The following is a 21,407-nucleotide window of genomic DNA, read 5'->3' as shown; positions in this document are numbered from 1 at the left end:
AGTTTTATGTTCACATATTAGTTGCTAATTTTAATTTAAATCAGTTGTTCTCAGTTTGTGGTTCATACTTGCTTTTGGCATTGCATATCAGATATCTTGAGTATCAGATATTTACATTATGATTGATAACAGGGTTGTACTTCCCTCCCCATCCCTGTTACTTAAGGCTCAACACACACAAAGCTAAGTTTATATTCCATTCCAAGCTACATATTTCTTCTTACTTCTCTATTTCTGTGGAACAAGTATTAAATTTATCTAATTGAGAAAAGATTGTTAAACTGCAATATGGTCTGAATATTGTTTTACCAGGCAAAGGTATTTTTTACTAGAGAACAGAAGCAAAGATCAACTTTAACGAATGTTATCATTTTTACATTCAACAGTACCTAAAGTAACAAAAAATCAAGTTTTGTAAATAAAATTTTAGGAGAAAAATTTAGCACCTCCAATTGAAATATATATTTATGATTGAAATAGATATTATTGAATACTTATCATTTATCTATTTATCTTTATCATTATTTATCTATTTGTCATTATTATCTGTTTAATAACTGACTGCACTATTTTGTTAGTTTAATGAAAGAAAATTTACAATAATCTGAACTTAAAAGGAATTGTAATTTCTTCACAAATGAAATACACATACAGAATTCATACTAAAATGAATTAATCTTACACTTGTTTATTCATTGATAAATGACTAAATCATCTTTAAATTGTCTAATTATATTTGTAACACATGTTGATCTTCTGGATTTACATGATATATTCAAGTCTGAACAAATCTTTAAAAGTTATATTCTGTAATATTATCTATTACCTAAAATGTATCTGAGTAAAAATGTTTGTAAAATTTAAATCCATATGGCAAGCATGGATAATAATAAGAATCCCTTGGACAATCAATTGTAATTTTTTCTGTTCCCCATAGTTATTGCTTGCAAGAGGTTCAATGAAGACTTATGTCTCATTTGCAAACTTTTATTTGCTGCTGAGTAAAATTATTTATATTCATTGTTTTCACTTTTAAGAAAGATTATAAAATGTCTCCAATATTATCTGTGCTTAAAATCAAAAGTATTCTTTTCTGTTGGAAATCCATCTTAACACATGTCTTTAAACCTAAAGATCTGAGTAATCACAAATTCATTAAACCTTCATAAATTGAAATAAAAACTAATTGACACATGCTCAAAAATGTGAAAATACAGTGACCATGCTTCTCTCTACCACATTTCTAGTGGATTCTATTACTCCTACAAGCATTGCATGAATGTGAATCAGCTTCCTGGACTTTCCTAATTTTTCCCAGGATTGTATGGTAAATACCATTGATAAATGTATATGAAAACATGAATCATTGGTGTATGGATGAACAGAACAACAAATCAGTTGCATGTTTCAAGTTGTTAGAATTTGGCTTATGTTTTATTATGTATTGAATCTAAGATGGTTGTGATATAAATTGTTGGAAAAGCTCTAATTAACTTCTTTATTTTTGTGTGTGCCTTTCATATGGGATGGAGGAGGAGAAATCAGTGAGTGTTTAGAGTACACTGGAGAAAACAGCACACCAACAGCAGCACCTGAAGGGTGGAGTGTGAATCACACCAAAATGAGACTGTAAACACGTTATAAACAGCAACTGAATGCAACGCAAAGAAGGAGAAAAAGCAGCGCCACAACTGGAGGCACACAACATAGACAACAACAGAGCCCAAAGTTAAGCAACAATTGAAATAAATTTGTGTGTGTGTGTGTGTTTGTGTGTGTGTGTGTGTGTGTGTTCATGAACTAATTATTCCCTCTGCCAAAATTTTCTGAGTAATTCAGTCATAAAATCATTACCAAAAAAAAGAAGCTAAAAAGTTATTCTGCCTCAACAGTGGAAAAGAATAAAGTTAAATGTTTAATGTACTTCATCATTATAATTAATAGTAAAAATAAACAATATGTAATATTTATCATATATATATATATATATATATATATATATATATATATCTTACTAGGTGCAAATGTAGTCACTTATAAGATACAACTTGATATTATTTGTCACAACAATCAAGCTAATATAAGCATAAAAATACTTTGTTTACTGGACTGATTTACTAAAAGAGGAAAATTTTACATGCTCATATCAACTTGAATGTAATTCAATGAATAAGCATGTTTGCTTACATGGGATGATGGGGAAGAAAAGGATGGTGAGAACAATTTAGAAAGGACCATCCCTACTTTAATGCTCAGTAGCACTAATTAAATCAAACATATGTAAAATTTTTCTTTATACTGTATCAATAAATAGATTATTTATGCATTTTTGAAATATTTATGTATTAGAATCATGAAGATATGTGCTCTTAGAAGTTTATACATTCATAAATGTATAGATCCTAATTTTTACTATTTACTATATTTCAAAAAATTCTGATTATCTGACTGCAGAATTATTATAGGAAGAAATATTTAACAACTAATGAGTAAATTATATAAAGTTGTTTGTTTTGTTCTACTTTACATGTACACATGCAGTATATATGTACTATGAAATAGATACTTTCTATACAGCTACACGTATTTTCTGCTTACAAATTCTCAGTAAGAGGCATTTTCATATTCATATTTCATACAATATTTAGAATATCAAGAACAAACACTCTATAATACATACCAGAAAACTGATAGCAGATATTGTTATTTGTCTGTTTCCAAATGCTGTAATGGAAAAGCAGATACAATGTTAGCAAGCCCTCCCATTGGATCATTATTCTGAAGACATTAATCAAACATCATTTCAGTATTCAACAGTCCAATCCTCTAATTAAAAAGATTGATATATGCATTTGAATTTTTAATACTATACATTTGATCTGTAAAATATTTAAATTATTTTTTTACTCATGTACTTTTCTTCTTGTGTTCTAATAGTATTTAGAAAATGAATAGAATAACATAAAATTAATAGGTATTACTAAGCTCTTTGAAAACAGATTGCCCTCTTGCTAAGTTCTCATTTTTAGTACGTGCATTACATGGCCCAGCAAACAGCAAAAACTTGCAATTTCATTTTTCTTATTTAACAATGTAATGAAAACAATCATGTTTCTTTTATCTCTACCTCTCATTTATTTTTTAATTGTATAAATTCTGAGTGTGCTTTGTATTTGGTACTGTTGTAAATGCTTCTTACTCATCACAAGAACAAGTGGAAAAGACATGGTGTTTTAAAATTTTTCATTATATTTTAAATATATTTATTTGTAGAAGGGTCTGTACTCATTCTATTTTGTGCATGTGGAGGATATATATATATATACTTATATATATAGTCATACATAGATATATGTATATATATATATATATATATATACACACACACACACATTCACACATATATGTGATGGATTGAAAGAAAATGGCCCTCAACAGGAGTAGCACTAGTGGCATTATTGGCAGCTGTGGAATTGTTTGAGGAAGTGTGTCACTGTGGAAGTGTGAGGTCTTATGTATGTTCAAGCCACACCCAGTGTCTCAGAACACTTCCTGTTGCCTGTGCAAGATGTAGAACTCTCAGCTACCTCTCCAGCACCATGTCTGCCTGCACGCTGCCATGTCCCACCATGATGCTAGTAGACTAAACCTCTGAACTGTAAGCCAACCAATAAAATATTGTCCTTTATAAGAGTTTCCATGATCATGGTGTCTCTTCACAGCAATAGAAACCCTGAATAAGACATAACTTGGTACGTGGAACATGAGTATTGCTGTAATAGGCTGGACCATGTTTTAATTTGGAGGAATGTGGAATTTGGTCCTTGGTTTAGCAAAGCAATGGAATGCTTTAAGCACTACTGAATGGACTGCACTAGTAGGGCCATCGAAGACAATGGTGCTGAGAATGATTTGAACTGTTGGGGGTTGGCTCAAGACGTTTCAAAAGAGAAGATCATCATTGCCTAAAGATCATTTTTGTGATACTTTGGTAAAGAAAGTACCTGCCTTATGCCCTTGTCTGAAGAATCTGCCTGAAGCTAAAGTGAAGTGTTTTGGATTAATTAAGTTGGCAGAGGAAATTTCAAAACAGTCTAGTATAGACTCTGTAGTGTCATAATTAGTGGTAAGTCTATTGAAGATTTACGAAAAAAAAAAGGAGCAAGCTGAGCAGGGTAAATTACAAAATATAAAATCTGAGGAGAAATAGAGCAACAGTAAGTGGAATGGAACTAAGTCCAGTGTTCAAAGTGATAAACAGATTAAGAAATGGAATATAGGGAGTGGTGATTTCAAAGCAAGATCCCACCAAGCTAAGTTTCCAACGTGTAAAAAGGAGTTCTTGTAAAGCTTAGAGACAGGTATGGTAGTGCACATCTGTAACTTCAGCACTACAAAGGCAGAGGCTGAATTTGAAACCAGACTGGTCGACAGAGCAAGTTCAAGGACAGCCAAGCTTAGGACGTGAAGGAAGCCATGCAAAACTGAAAGCTGGTGAAGATGCAATTGAACAAGTGGACCATGTTCCAACACCAGCAAGCACCAGAACTTGGCAGCTTTGGCCACATGGTGCTGGCTTTAAGGATAGAAAAAAAAGGGGGTTATAAACTATTTCTCTGTGACTAAAGAAAGCAGCTGAGACCATGCACATATCAAGGGATTTTGCTTTTGATTTTATAGGTAATCACATTTAAGAGATTATATGAATCTCAGAACAGTTTTTGGACTTTAAAACATTGTTGAGTCTGTGATAGAGTATGAGCACTTCTAATGTTTGACTAAATGCATTTTTGCATTATACTATAGCTACAGTTCTTTTGAGTCCATGGAGCAAAATGTGGTGGTTTAAAAGAAAATGGTCTCCAAAGGGAGTGGCACTATTAGGAAGTATGGCTTTATTAGAGTGGCTGTGGCCTTGTTAGAGAAAGTATGGCACTGTGGAGGTATGCTTTGGGGTCTCATATATGCTCAAGCTACACCTAGTGTCTCAGACCACTTCCTGTTGCCTATGCAAGACTTAGAATTGTCAGCTACTTCTCCAGAACTATGTCTGCATGCATGATGCCATGTCCCATCATGATGATAATGGACAGAACCTCTGAATTGTAAGGCACCCAACTAAATGTTGTCCTTTATAAGAGTTTTTGTGGTCATGGAGTCTCTTTACAGCAATAGAAACCCTGACTAAGACAATATCCATATACATACACACACATATACCACACATGATATATATTTATATATTATATAACAATAAATATGTTATACAATGTATATGTATGTATGTATATAATGTTTACTATACACATAGCCTAGAGTTCATTTGGTGCTACTGTGTGCACATTTGTATAAGGATGACCATTTGGGAACTACGAGGGGGTTCATTCTTGAGGAATACTGATTCTGCCTTTCTTAGCATACATAATAACTCAGCGGTTATATATTCCTTTTAACTTTTGCTTTTATCACTTCACTATCTCTATTTCTGAAGCAATTAAAAAGTTCTTAGAGAGAGAGAGAAAATACCCACCAGCCAATTTTAGTCTTTCAAGTCTATATGGAAATTTAATGAATTATGATATGAAATAAATTGAAAATTGATATTTTCATTAAATTTTCTGTTAAGTATAAGACATTCAATTTTTATGGATTTAAAAGCTGAACACATCCAGCTGGAATCTCCTACTCCCCTAAGCTCTCTTTCCCTTGAACCTTGCCCTTCATTACTCCCACTGTCATCCAGGTTGTTCATGTAGATTTCATCCATTTCTCTGTCATTGGGCGATCCCTGTGTCTTTCTCAGGGTCCTGTTTCTTAGGTAGCCTCCCTGGAGTTGTGTAGCAGTCTAGTCATCTTTGTTTTACATCTAGCATCCTACTATGAGTGAGCTGAATCCCCAAGGGAGCCTTGGCCCTGGAGGAGATGGGAATGGAGGGGAGGGGCTGGGGGTAAGCTGGGGGGGCAAGAGGGGGAGGACAGGGGAATCCATGGCTGATATGTAAAATTAAAACACAAATATAATAAAAATAAAAATATATATTAAAAAAGCTGAACACAGATCATGATCATTTAGCATGAGGTTAGTTGAAAAAAACTGTACATACAAGGTGGTGTATATCTTGGGTGATTTATATAATATGCAATCCAACAAGTGAATCCCCAATAAAATGCACATCCCTACAAATAAAACAAGACAAAATAAAAGTTATAGAAATGATACAATATACAATATATTATTTTAACATTTACATGCACACTTTAGCCTTTTAAAATGTCTTTCATTGACTTAGTTCTTTGAAGATTTCCTACATATATAAAGTATATCTGCTTACTTTAACCCCTCATCCTCTTCATCTCTCTCCCAGAAGCCTTTTCCCTTCCCATATCTACATTTGATTGTTTGCTTGTTTGTTTCTTTTTGGAGAGTTACTGAGATTAATCAGGATCATCAGTGTCACAATGATGGTCTCCTCTGTGGTTACAGAACTGAAGTAAATGACTGCCTTTCCCCAGACTCAATCAACAGTCATAGGAATTCATGACTGATACTGTATACCTGGTCATAAATTGGCACCCGAGGAAGTCTTAAGCTCCAAGGTGAATTTAATGTGCTTTTTAGCTAAACTGTCATGGAGCAATGCTGATTTCTGAACATTTATGTTTCTATCCTCAGACAAATGCTATGCACTTACTTAGAGAAACTTCTCTTGAGACAAATGCTATGAAATACACAGACAAGATTGGTTTATCTCTGAACAAGATATTTAGAGCATGCCCTCTAAATCATAGAGACTATCACTGAGTTTGGGGCATTGTGAATGTAAGAACTGGAAGGTAGGAAGTCTCTGTGCTGCTATTTTCTGCTGATGGTGCAGGCAATGCAGGAATGTCCTCAAAGATTATGGACTGCCTACAATGGACTTAAAACACTACCGAGCCTTTCCTCAGAACACCACAGATCAGGGAGGGGCTCACAGGACCTTGTCTCTTCCACAGAACTACTGGCTATTGCAGCATATTTTATAAAGTGTCTAAACTGAATACATGGAATGCTTCTTCCTATCATAAGGAAGAGTTTAAAGCTACCTTTTAGTATCACTGAGTAAGCATATAATTTAGTTCCATGTTTTTGGTTTTTATATTAATAGATATTTGAGAAAAAGTTCAAATATAGATTTTATATTGTGCAATTATTTATCAAGAATGATTGATTTTCATCAAGATGTTAATGAACTAAGAGAAAATGATCTATAGCAAAGTAATAACACTAAATAAAGCAATGATCAGCCTAATTTTAGCTCTGTGATATGTTGATTGACTGTAAAAGAGAGAGTCAGACTTGGTTCAAAGAGGAGGATGTCTAAGCATCCTAAAAAGTCACCATCATGAAAGGAGAATTTTGGGTAAGAACATAATAAAATTTCAATAGAAAGGTAAGTTATATTTGAATTTGAACTGAAAGTGTGAAGTGTATGTTTCCTAATGTTTTGATTTCAATGCAGTGTTTGAAAACTTATTATCTTGATAATTTCTTGACCTTGGATATCTGTCAAATATGCTGTTGTCACATGGCAGATTTTAGTATCACTCTGGCCACTATAATATCTACAAATTAACATGTGGGTTTCTTCCTTTAAAAATGGATTTAAGGAATCTGATTTAATTCTCAAAATGAATACAATCCATGTATGATTTACTTTAACCTGTGCTCCTAGAAAGACTTTCCCTGTAGATTAACTAAGGTTAAGATGCAAGTGGGATGAGGGATGAGAACATAAGGGAACAGGATGGTCGAGCTGCAGCAAGGACAGAGTTGGAGAGCAATGAAAGAGATCTCTTGATAGAGGGAGACTTCATGGGGATAGGGAGAAACCGGGTGTTGGTGAAATTATTAAGGCCACTCCACGTAGTTAAAAGGGAGGTTTATTTTGTGGGTAACTTACAAGAAAAGGGATAGGTTGTAGGGTCTGACAAAGGTATAGCACAGTCCTGCGGTGTTCTCTGGAGAACTCTGCTCGGTCTGCCTCCAGCGTCCAGGGTCCCAGAACCAAGAGAGACCTCTCCTATCGATCCTGGGTCTTCAGCTTCCTCCCTCAGCCCTGCCTTGTGGGCGTGACCATTACCGAAGCCTCAAAGGGGGTTGGAATTTCCAGGCCAATGCTGGGATGGCTACCCACTACAACCAGGTGCTAGGGAAGTCCCAGAAGTGCTCAAGGATGACCTCATCTCAGACTACTAGCAATAGCAGAGAGGGTGCCTGAACTGGGTTACCCTAGTAACCAGACTGGTGAATACCCTAGCTGTTATTATCGAGCCTTCATCCAGTACTTGATGGAAGCAGATGCAGAGACCCATAGCCAAGCACCAGGCCAAGGTCCGGAAATCCAGTTGAAGAGAGGAAGAGGGATTCTATGACCAAGGGTGGTGGTGGTCAAGATCACAATGGGGAAACACACAGGGACAGCTGACTGGAGCTAGTGGGAGCTCAGAACTTTACACCAACAGCTGTGGAGCCTGCATAGGATCGAACTAAGACCTCTGAATGTGAATGAAAGTTGTGTGACTTGGTTTGTTTGTAGAGCCCCTGGTAGTGGGACCAGGATCCATCGTTGGTGTATGAGCTGACTTTTGTGAGCCCACTCCCTATGGTGGGAAACCTCACACAGCCTTGATGTAGGGGGAGGGGCTTGGACTACCTCAGCTGAATGTACTAGGCTTTGCTGACTTCCCATAGCCTTTACCCTTTCGGGGAAGGAATGGGGCAGGTGTTTTGCGGGTAAAGGCTGAATGGGGGTAGCAGGAGGAGGAAAGAGGGGGGGATCTGTGGTTGGTATGTAAAATGAATAAAAACTTACTTAATAGAGAAAAAAAAAAAAAAGAACACCTCACAGAAAATGTCTGATATATGCTGACACAACTAAAGAAGAGAAACCTAGTTTTAAGGAAAAGGTGATTTTCCTATAGAAGATGGTCCTGTTTTGTTGATGATTGTTTTCAACTGGACAAAAGCCAGAGTTTCTGCATAGAGGGAAAACAAACTGATAAAATGCCCCTGTAAGATCTGAATGAATGTCTGAGTGACAGTTGCTTAATGAGTGACTGATGTGGGGGTACCCATGCCATTATGGATGGTGGCTTTCCTGTGCAGATGGTCCTGTGTGATTAACAAAACAGGCTGCACAAACAAAAAACATTGAGACAGGGAGCGGCACTCCTTCATGGCCTGTCACCAGGGCTCCCCTCAGTGATGGGCTTATCAATAGAAGGTAAAATAAACTCTTTTCTCCCCGAGGTGCTTTTGGACATAGTGCCCCCCCACCAACCCTAACGAGTACAATGATACAATGTATTATTATCTATTATTTTTTCCAGTTTTAAAAAAATGACATATCTTAATTCTCACCTTTATTAAGTTTTTCATAGGACTGTGTCCTGCAGAAACTTTATGGACAAATAAAGTTTCCAGAAGGTGTCGGATATAGTGGATGCAATGGCAGAAGCAAGCCAAGCTGGAAAATGAAGAAGTTAATGAACAACTAAATTTCTTCTCAAAAGCCTCCGCGCCATATTGCAGGGGACCATAGAGGTGACTTGGCTCAGCTGCCTTGAGAAGCATGAGTCAGTCTTCAGGTTAGAGTCTGTGACCCCTGAGACACACTGTACCTTCCATTTCCTGAGAGACCAATGCCTTCCTCTAGGCAGTGAAGCAGTCAGGCCACTTTGTTTCTCTGTATTTTCTCTTACTAGTCAAGGAAGCATAGAAGCTTGACAGGACAGTTGGTCTTAGACATTAATCTTCTGTACCCTGTATGACTTTCAGACTTCACTGTTTCCTGGCAACTACAACTGCATTGATCCTGGAAATTCCCATTATAGTCTGCTTCAGACAAAGGTGTAAAAGGTCTGATTGCTCTCAATAAAATTACCACAGCCTCAGTTGTGTTGTGGCCCATCCAAGGAGTTTGATTTAATTCCTTTTGACCATATCAGGTGACCTTGGCCCCATGAATAAGGGGAGGCACTTAAACCATATTATAAGACTATTTAAAGGTTAGTATTTTTTTAAGTTTTCTGACAAGTATATATTATATGCTTAGCACATGGCTCACCACACCCACTCTCCCACTCCCCTCTTTTTTCCTGTCCTTCTCTATCACAGTAAATACTTGTGCCTGCAGCATTACTTCTGTGTTCATGTCTTATACATATATATCTATAATTTCATGGATATTCATAGATTCTAGCAAATATTTTAATTTTTAAAGTGTATCACAATTTCTCATATAACAAGAAATCTTATTCAATGCTAATTAAGCATAGTCATTTCCTTATTTTATTAAACAATTTCAAATTTTATTCAACTTAACTAATATAAATATCAGAATTCACTTCTGATGCTTCTATAAATATTCTATAATATCAATCGTATTCTTTTGCACCCATATGCCCTAGGAGCAGGAATAAAAACAATAATTCACAATGAGTTCCTAAGAAATTGCCTGGAGATTAAAGTAGATAATGAACAAGTTTAAAAATAACCAATGCCTGTGTTGAGTGCAGCTGACATTTTGAAATATTCAAAATTACTTTTTAATTGCTTGGTTGTCCTTTAACAATTACTATAAAATTGAGAAGGTTTGAATTTCATTTTCTATGATACTATAAAGCATCCTTTATTTATTGGTTTTGTCTACCTGACACATTGCCACATTTGTCTCTCCTGTTTCGCTTCAAGTTTAAGACTCCTTCTTTGTCATTTTTACATAAATAATATTTTGAAAGTAAATATCAATTGTCTTTTAGTGTGGCCAATTTCCCTGGACAAAATTAAATGATATATTCTCTACTAGCATATTTAACTATTTTATTGTAAGTAAAAGGTAAAATGTTTAAAAATTGATTGTTCTTAATAGCCTTAAAATAAGCATGGATCAAAGATAATATACTTTAAGCAATTGATTGGAGTAAACATTTTAAGGTATCATTAATTCTATTTAATATAATACATTTAGTTTATTTATCAGAGCTAGAGCTGTTTTTAAGAAATAAATATACTGGTTGTAGTAGTGACAGGGATGAAAATAAAACATGAAATAATTAGCATATATTACTAAGCAGAAGTTTACAATACTGGGCAACATTCCTTCCTATTGGCTGGGCTTTCAGTCCAATTAGAGGGCTCTTGATAATCCCCAAGATATAAGTGCCACTAATACATCCCGGAGTATATTTTGTCAAGCTGATCATTGAAGTGGTTTGTAAGTTTTACATCTGGATATGACTATTGATTGGTCTTCTCCCTGGGCATCTTAGACCCTTCCTTGCATTACTACAATAACTGATCATGAGGGAGTAGTTTTCCAGGTCAGTTTTACCTGGATTCCTCCAAGCTGTGTGTTCAAAGTCTGTAGTGTATTCAGTGATATGTTGTGGAATTGAAGTCATTTGAGGCATTTAAGGAAAATTGTAACAGCCTATATTATTTTTTTTATTTTCCTCTGATTAACACTTCATTATAAATATGTTTTTAATTTTAAATGATGTCATTTTGAGACACATGCCTTTGAATCATGCAAAATGTTTCATAAATCTCTGATAACTGTTCAAACATGTATAACTAAATGAAATTATTTGTGGAAGCTTAGCATTTTTGTGCTTTGGAGAATAATAAGTGGTACAGATGTATTTGTTACGAAAATATTAGCAAACAGGTTGCGTGGATTTAAGAGTAGTAATCACTGTCAGTCAGTTCACTTGACACTAAAATTGCTCATCTTCCAAGCTGTGCCATATGTGCACTATATGCTAGAGTTCAGTCATAAAATACAAGTGTCATTTCTTTCTCCTTCCAAGGTTTTCAACTCACTCTCTAAATTAGTTAGACATTCTGTGTAATTTAAGGAAAATGAAGAAGTAAATATTTCAAAGCTTTCTTGACAAGTCTATCATTACCAAGAATCAATTTCTTGTTGTTCCTCTGTGAATGGCTACATCAGCCATTCTTCTGTTTCTACAGTGTACTGACTACTTTCTATCACAGATCACTTTCACAGGAATAGTTGTCAGATTCACTAGTTGAAATCTGACCTATTTATTACCCCAGGTGAAATAAGTATGTATGTATTGGGTTCATCTTTCAAGTCATTCAAATTATTTCAATGAGCCATTTATATTCAATGAGCCTTATGAACCATGTCAACAATTCACTGCATCTATTGTGGAAGTTAAATTCAGTTGTGGGAAAAAATATCAAAATGATCACAGTAACAGTTTAAAACAATAAATTGTCTAAAAGCAGGTCAAACTAGCAAGATTTATGGAAGTCATTGAAATGATTACTCTGAGTGAGAAATTTTGACATCGTGATTGGGATATAGATAATTGATAAGACAGAGGGAATGAGAATTGGAAATGACATGGTAGAACCGAACAAGTTGTATGAAGAAGTGCAGTAGGGAATCAGGATAAGAAGTTCCCAGCATGGCTGCAGCTCAGCATCTATGATGAGATGAAAAAGTAAGGGTCAAATTTATTATTTTTACTAATGTCCACAGGACCTCAATGTTCTTCCTTAATTTACTTGGGATATTTTTAATTCATGGAATTTGAAGTAGTTTTGTTCTCTTTTTTCCTTTTAACACATTTTAATATGGTATTTTGAATAACTACACCCCCTTTTAATATGCATGTCTTCTAAGAGGCATGGAGATAGACCTGGAGGGAGAATGAAGGATGCATTGTTTTCAGACCAGGCTAACGACCACAGTTACATAGCATATTTTGATAACTGTCCTACTACTAACAAAAAGTCAATCACAATCAAGTGCTACTTTTTTTAAACTTACTTAAAGTATCCAGTAAACTTTTTTCCATAGTTGTCTTTCTTTTCTATGTTATATTGCTAATTGTTTAAGTCATTCTCCTCTTCATAATTTTAAGTGTATTTTCCTATCTTTGAATTGCCTGACATGCATTGTTTGTTGATTGTTGTTGCTTGCTATTCTAACTGAACTACACTTAACAGTTTGGGACTTTAAAAGTGCAAACTTTTTTGTCTTTTATCATTAGCTAAAATTCATTGTTCTACAATTAAATGTTCTTCCTTGGGGATTTCAGCCAATATTTACTAGGATAGTAATTACTTACTGAGGAATGTTCTGGTTTTAAGAAAATATGATTTATTCAAGTTTGTGATGTTTTTAGCAGATGTAATTCACTTTGTTTTTTTCTGTATAAATGCCATCTATCAGAGTCAAAGGTAGAACTTTGGTCCTATGAACAGAGGCTCTGGTGTTGGTCTTCACAGATGGTCAGTGAATTCCTGGTAAGGAGATTTGGTGAATGTGGTCTCTTTCCAGAGATCTGTGGTTAAATAGCTATAGGTCTTAGAGATGGCATCAAAAGTGGCCTTGGCTAATGTATAGTAGTTATTAATACTGGCCATCAGCAACAGCTTCTTGGGCACAGGAGCATGGTTGTTGACAGTGCCCCTGTGAGCAGGGACCAGCTCAGAGAAACAGTGGCTTGTCACCCTGCAAAGAATAGGGTAGGATTTTCCATTCTTGTTCTCTCAGTAGCCTCTGAGGGATGGTTAACAGGGAAAGCTTCTCCATGATAGTGGCCCCTCAGATGTCAGTAGCCACCTTCTTGGAGCACTTAGCACTAAGACCAGCAAGACCATTATAGTTCCTAATATTGGGGAAAGCTTTGAATCTGGTCTGCTTGTCATCTGGAGTATGCTTCTGCACTGGCATTTTCTCTGTCTCTGTCTCTCTCTGTCTCTCTCTCTCATTTAAATTTAATTAGAATTTAAATTCTAAATTCTTAAATATAGAGTTTACATATTTTATATTTTCTCCAATATAATCTTATTAATTATTTAGGCATTTCATACAATGCACCCCTATTATACTCCCTTCCCTTCCTCCCAAGTTCAACCTCTGACCCTTGTGCCCCATCCCACATAAAAAATACACCATGTCCAATTTGTGTTGACCATATACTCATTGGAGCATGGTCAAATTCCCAGTGGCCAGGCCCTTAAGAATAATTGGTGTCTCTCATTCTCAGTTATAAATGCACAGTCATTGATAACACTTCAAAAGAAGCCAGAGGCAGCATGGATCATGAACTTCCACATGGTTTCAGGTGGCAACATGGACCACAGACAATAGCATGACTTCCAGCTGTAGGATGTACCATCAATATCACAATGGCCTCCAGCAGCAGCCCTGATCTATAGAATCTGATCTTTTAGGAATTCTTCCAGGAAAATGTCAATAATCTTGGATTCCTTAATGGGAAACCAAGGGAGAACAGGTAGATCTCTTTCAGAGACTTGAATCTTCATATCCTTGACCAGGCAGTCCAGCTTGGTCATAGGAATGAACTCCTTGTCTTCATAGTTACCTCCAAGAGCCTGGCACCCTAGGCCTTGACCCTAAGACAGCTGCAGAATCACCCAAGGAAGGCACAGAGGCCTCCTAAGGTTGGACTCTTGGTCCACTGGGCCCTCCTGCTGCACCAGTATCAGCCAAATTGACTGCTTTACCAAACAAGATTGTTCTGTTATTGAGACAGGGTCTTTCTGCACAGTCCTGGCTATGCTGGTATTCATTATACAGACTAGGTTGTCCCCAAACCCACAGAAATCATCCTTCTTCTGCCTCACAACTGTGATTAAAGGTATGCTCTATGCCAGATCTTTCAACTTCATTATATAAAAGCTATATGAATTAGTTATAATTATACTATGAATCTTGGTTTTTTTAATATTGTTTTCTCTGCTAAGCTTATATAGTCCAACATTTTTTCCTGATGCTGGGGAAAAGAAGCCATGAAAAGAAGGTGAATAGCTGGTCCTTTATACTGTGCTAAGTGCTAAGAACTACTTGTCCAAAAGTTAGATTAACTTTAACTTCTGGTGCCTTTATCTGACAATGAAATTATTGAGAAGTAGTCCCATCATAATTAAGGGTACATCTGTCACTCTTTGTGTTCCCATGTGTCACTTACTGTACCACAGGGTGTCGAGGCCACCGAGAGCTCTCCTTTACATCATATATGTATGAGCTCCTCAAGTAGAAAAGAAAGTATATTAGTAGAGGTCCTGAGAACTCAGCCAAAAAGACCTAAAAATAGAAAGTAGATTAGGGTTAAAAAAATGGTTTTATAAATATTTTGAGTTACCTACATTCATAGGCACTCATCAAATACATGAGTTTATTAAATATATTAGTAGATACTGACTTAAAAACTAACTAGATACTGCCAGAAGTTAATTATGCTCAGAAGAATCCACTTAAAGAAATGGATAATGTAGAGATAACTTTAAAAATAATTTTGAGCCTGGCAGTGGTGGCGCACGCCTTTAATCCCAGCACTTGGGAGGCAAAGGCAGGTGGATCTCTGTGAGCTTGAGGCCAACATGGGCTACAGAATGAGTTCCAGGAAAGGCACAAAGCTATACAGAGAAACTCTGTCTCGAAAAACCAAAATAATAATAGTAATAATAATAATTATTATTATTATTATTATTATTATTTTGACTCCTGGAGCTCTACCTGGGGCCTGGCCGTGGCTCTTTGCATCTGCTTCCCTCAGTTATTGGATGAGATTTCTAGCACAGCAGTTAGGGTGTTTGGCCATCTGATCACCAGATTAGGTCAGTTCGGGCTTTCTCTTGACCATTGCCAGTAGTCTACAGTGGGGTATCTGTGTGGATTTCTGGGGACCTCTCTAGCACTGAATCTACCAGGTTGAGCTGAATCCCCAGGGGAGTCTTCTCCCTAGAGGAGATGGGAATGGGGGGGTGGGCTGGTAGGAAGGCAGGAGTAGGGGCAAGAGGAGGGGCAGGGGAACCTATGGCTAATATGTAAAATTAAATTAAATTATAAAATAAAATAAAAAATAAGAAAAAATCAAAGAAATAATAGTAACATCTTTTACCTTCAAAAATAATTTTGAACAACTTTTCTTTGGAGGGGGCTGGGGATTTGAGACAGGGTTTCTCTGTGTAGCTTGGTACCTGTTCTGGATCTCACTCTGTAGCCCAGGCTGGCCTCAAACTCACAGAGATCCACCTGGCTCTGCCTCCCAAGTGCTGGGATTAAAGGCATGAGGCCCCATGGCCTGGCCCTTGAACAACTTTTATTGTAGTAAATTTGTAAATGAAAGCATCCACAGTTATATTAATGTAGCTACTCACACAAACATTTGCCCAGTACCAAACTTTATACACCTCAATGAATTTCTCTAGCATTGTAATGCTCATTCTGAGGCAGTGAATTTCACTTACAGTTTTGCATTTTCACCCTGCATTATACTTTAAGGTACTTATCCACCACAGACACACACACACAATGACAGATTTGAATCTAGAAAAATAACTAGCTTTATGTCCTCTGATTTTGAACTGAGTACCAGACTTTAATGAAAATAGCGCAAAATCACTTTATCTAAGAAAATCATTTTAAATGCACTTTCAATTTTGTCCTGCCCATTCCATGTTCTATATGAGGTATCCCACTCACTGTAAAGAACATCAGTGAAAGTATCTATTTTTTCCATTTTTCATTTTCTTTTTACAAATATTTTTTCATTAACTCAATTAACTTGACTATCATTAAAATAGAAAATAGGAAATGTTATACCTTATGATACTTAGCTGTGTCAACTAGACATATTCTGCAATTACTTGGGAACAGAATCTTAATGAGAGATTTTATACATTATATTGCTCTGTGGGCATGCCTGTAGAGGGTTGTCTTATTTAAATAAATTGATCTAGAAAGGCTAAGCTTACTGTGTGCAATACTGAATCTGAGTCAAGAGGATCGTGAGTTTAAAGCCAGCCTAGGTTATAAATAAGACCAAGCACCTTACATGCACATATACTTACATTCTTATAGAATTATGTATTATATATAATATATATACATATATAGATTTATATAATGGAATATGTAATATTATTATGTATTTACATTTATGTTCTTGTGTTTCTTTAGTTATAATTGTTACTATTAGCAATGTATTTATCATAGGTCCAAAGAGACCACAGATAAAAAAAAAACTGTGAAACATGTGATAATATGCTATGGGATGTTTTTCTCTGTGCTGTGAATATGTGTTGTTCTTATTGGTTAATAAATGGCCTGATTTACCCCATGGCAAGGCAGTTTATAGGCAGGTGGAAAATCCAGAAGAGACACAAGAAAGGGAGGGAGAGGCAGAGAGGAGACACTGCCAGCCATCACCAAGAGAAGCAAGATGTAAAAGTACTGGTAAGCTACAAGCCATGAGGCAAAGCACAGATTTACAGAAATGGATTAAGATTTAAAAGCTAGCTAACAAGAAGTTTGAGCCATTAGGCCATATACTTTGAAAATAATACAAGTCTTCGTGTGTTTATTTAAGTCAGAGCGGCTGCAGGACCAGACGGGACACAGAAAATTTCTGACTCCAATAACATAAATTCCATATAAAAATTTACATTAATTCATGGCCTATGATATGTCTCATCATTGAAATGCAAAGATATTATATTCCTATGTATGCTGGCTCACATCTATAAACCAACATTTAGGAGGATTGGGCAGTAAAATTGCAATGAGTTTGAAGCCAGATGGGGTACAATATGAGAGCCTATCTCTACAAGAAAGAGAGAGACAGAGAGAAAGAGAGAAAGAAAGAAAGAAAGAAAGAAAGAAAGAAAGAAAGAAAGAAAGAAAGAAAGAAATGAAGGAAGAAAGAGAGAAAGAAAGAAGAAACGAGTAGAGAGAAAGAGACAGTAAGATTATTAACCATTATCAATATCCCATAACAAGTTTCAGTTATTATTTTGTGATAATGAGAAGGCTGTATTCTTTATATGAAAAATTTTTAAATATTTATTTCATTGCCATCTGATTTAGCAAAGTCAAATTTTAGCAAATTCTGTATGATATATCCAATATGAAAAGTGTTGTGAATAATTGTGAAATTTGATAAAAAGCCACTATAATTTAAGCTAATAAAATTTTATCAGATATTATGTATGGAGTTCTTCAGAGTCAGAGGAAATTAAACTATGTTCTTTCTGTCATCTCTTAAATAAAATTCAGGATGGGATGCTCATAGGCATAAATTCAATTTAACAGGCAACATTTTATCACAAATATTGTGCATTCTGAAACATGGCAGTTCAAAAGAGAACTAGATATGAATTATATATCTTGAATACACTAAAGAATGACACAAACTTTTGGACAATATCTCTTTCAAAACATTCATTTGAGCACAAATAAAAGGAAAGATAAAAGATACTTTATTAAACTGAAAAGGTTATCAAAAATTGTACTATGATGAAAGGCAAAGAGTGCATAGATATATTACTGTGTTAGCTTACAAAATGGAATTGCTGTTCCAATGAAAAAATAAAATAGAGCCCAAACAGATGCTTGTGCACAGACAGGCAAGGCAAGTGATAAGGACCCGCAAAGTCTGGAAATTCCACTATGAACAGTAAGGCCTTGTTTTTATTTTGAATTCATGAAATACACTTAAGTTCAAATTTATTTATTTTATACTATGTTAATGTGCTTTTCCATTCAGTTTTCTCCACTTATGTAATGTTTGCCTTGACAAAAGAAAAAAATTACTTTAACTATGCAGTGGAGGTTCCTGTGAGTCTTTGAAGTTATTTACCATTGGTACTGTAGGAAGTTATTCTAGGGTCCCATGGTACCAAAACTTGCATGGTCAAGTGCCTTAAATTAAATGGAATAGTGTTTGCATAAATTTGCACACTTCTGTACACTGTAAATAACATCTGAGATATTTATATTGGGTAATACAATCTATATAGTATAGGAATCCTTGTGTCCTATATATTTTGAAAAACAAAGAAAATCAGATTTGTATGTGTTCAGCCATGGTAAGTCTTACTATAGAGAACAAGGCTAGTGCTTGGTTGAATGTGCAGGTCAAGTGCCAGCAGATATGCAAGACAACCTGAATTTCAATGATTAGACCAAAATAATGTTTCAATAAGAACATAAAAGCTGTAGTGATAAACTGAGTAGGTTTTCTACACTTAATCTTTTCTCAATGAATTTATGATTTCTTGGAAATTATCTTTAGTTTTATCATATTATGGTGTTGAGAGTTTACATTTTGATTCTATACTTGGGGTTTACTCCTGAAAACAAATTAAATAACATATTTCCGAAATATTGAAAATCGACAATAGAAACAAAGTGATTCTAAACAACTGCAAAACAAAGGTGAGTTATAGATTAAAATAAATAAGTATTCTCTTAAATACTTAAAAGTAATATTATTTGCTTTAGGGAATATCACTGATAATAGTATCATATTAGACAAATATTGTTTTCCTTTATTTCTATGTGAATAATATATACTATGTAATCTACCAGAGGTTCAAATAATAGAGTTAACACACTTGTGCTTAAACATATCCATCAATGTGCTCAAGGACATAAAAGGAAAGATGGACAATTTAGAATTTGGAAATCATAGAGAAAAAGAATATGAAAAAATAGAAACCTAGAAGGATGATAAAAAAAAGCCACATATGAAGAAATAAAAAATATACCCATATCTATATAAAAATGCAAAAACATGTTCAATTAATGCTGTATATAAAAAATGTAATATGCAGAAACATCAAAATTATGATATTAAATTAAAACTTATGATGTCAAAATAAAACCAAATTTTGAGACTACCCAAAGATCAGACCAATTACTATTAACATAAAAAGCTGATATTTTACAGAAATAAGTCAGAAATGAAGAAGTGAAATTTTATGGATAAAAAATTTATATTTATTTTCTGTGACATACTCTTTGGGGATAAAAGTTACATAACTCCATTTAAGATAATAAGAATTGTGATCATTCACTAAGGTATCAGATAGAATGATGTGGTGCATTTCTTCTTTATGTAGGTTAATGATACCAAACATAATCTCTACATGAAAATAATTCAACTATATGGAAAATAGGCTTATCAGAAAAAAAATTGGTCATATAATACTATAGCAGCATATTCTGATTTAAAATATTTCACCTGTTAAGACAACAGATGACATCTAAAAATGAGGTTAATTATAAGATTAGTAAATTATTTTTAAGGTAACTTTATATAAGTAACATTAAACAACATGTATTATTATATGACATTTTGAAGGGTATGAACTACATATTTCTGGTTGCCAGAATTGGTCAGGTAAAATAAGATTTAAGTGTCAAGGTAATATTGAACTAATATGCTAGGTGGTGGTGGCACACACCTTTATTCCCAGCACTCGGGAGTGAGAGGCAGATGGATCTGTTTGTTGGAGGCCAGCCTGGGCTACTGAGGGAGTTCCAGGAAAGGCACAAGGTTACACAGAGAAACCCTGTCTCGAAAAACTAAAAAAAATAAAAAATGAACTAAAAAAAAAATGTCAATTCAAATTGAAACAATACAAAAACAATAACAAGAAAGGATCCTTATAAAACTGAAAAAATATAGACTACCATAAGTCTGATTAAAATGTTATAAGTATTAAAATAAAAACAAATTAAATATGCAATATAAATCACAGAGCAAATTGCTCAAAGAAAAGTGCTGTGGATTATGTTCTTTGTTAATAATAAAGCTGATTGGCCTATAGCTGCACAGAAAAAGATTGAGCATAAGAGCCAGACTAGAAGAATTCTGGGATGAGGAAGGATGGAGTCAGAGTTGCCAGCAGATGCAGAGGAAGCAAATTGAGAATGTCATACTGAGAAAAGGTACTAAGCCACCTGATTAAGCATATATAAGAATTATGGGTTAAGTGCAAGAGCTAGTTAGTAATAAGCCTGAGCTACTGGCTGATTAGTTATACTTAATACAAGCCTCTGTGTGGTAATTTAGGAAATGGCTGCCGGGTATTTGGGAGTTGCTGGTAGACATTAATTTCTGCCTACAGAAAACAATGTAAAGCCAAATGGATCTGGGATAAGTGAAGGAATGAAAACACAGTGCTGCAAACATGTCATTAAGACAGTGTTGTTAAATTACATTGCACTGAAGCTGAAAACTTCTTGCATGGTTAAAACTAATCCAAAGATGGGGAGAAATTCATTTCAAATCATTTACTTAGGAAAGTAATTTGCTTATGAAGAATTTGTAAACAGCACTAAAAAATTTAAGGGTGTCCCAGATGATTAAATAATTATGTATATAGCTAATGATACATAATAGCAAATCACTGAAGACCAGTGAACTCTATTTCAAATACTGCATTACAAATTTGTGAAATAAATTGATAAGAATTAAAAGAAGGCTAGGATTAATAATACAACAAACAGAGTCAGTCCCACAGAAATAATACTTAGAGAAAAATTAAATGTTTTTCTCAAATCTATTCTGTG

At 34.9% G+C, this 21,407-nt stretch overlaps 1 protein-coding gene across 1 annotated transcript in view; it reads right to left on the bottom strand.

Moving 5' to 3' along the window:
• Nucleotides 1-21,407, bottom strand: part of Tecrl (trans-2,3-enoyl-CoA reductase like) — a 70,059-nt gene that overhangs the window by 7,791 nt on the left and 40,861 nt on the right. The window contains exons 5-8 of the mRNA XM_036200195.1: nt 15,016-15,131; nt 9,404-9,509; nt 6,105-6,177; nt 2,681-2,724 (exon numbers count right to left, since the gene is read on the bottom strand). Of these exons, the coding sequence (XP_036056088.1) occupies nt 2,681-2,724; nt 6,105-6,177; nt 9,404-9,509; nt 15,016-15,131 (339 nt within the window). The remainder of the gene's footprint in view (nt 1-2,680; nt 2,725-6,104; nt 6,178-9,403; nt 9,510-15,015; nt 15,132-21,407) is intronic.

This window comes from Onychomys torridus, chromosome 10 (genome assembly GCF_903995425.1).
Source record: "Onychomys torridus chromosome 10, mOncTor1.1, whole genome shotgun sequence".
Lineage (NCBI taxonomy): Eukaryota > Metazoa > Chordata > Mammalia > Rodentia > Cricetidae > Onychomys > Onychomys torridus.
This window is presented reverse-complemented; position numbering and strand designations above follow the sequence as displayed.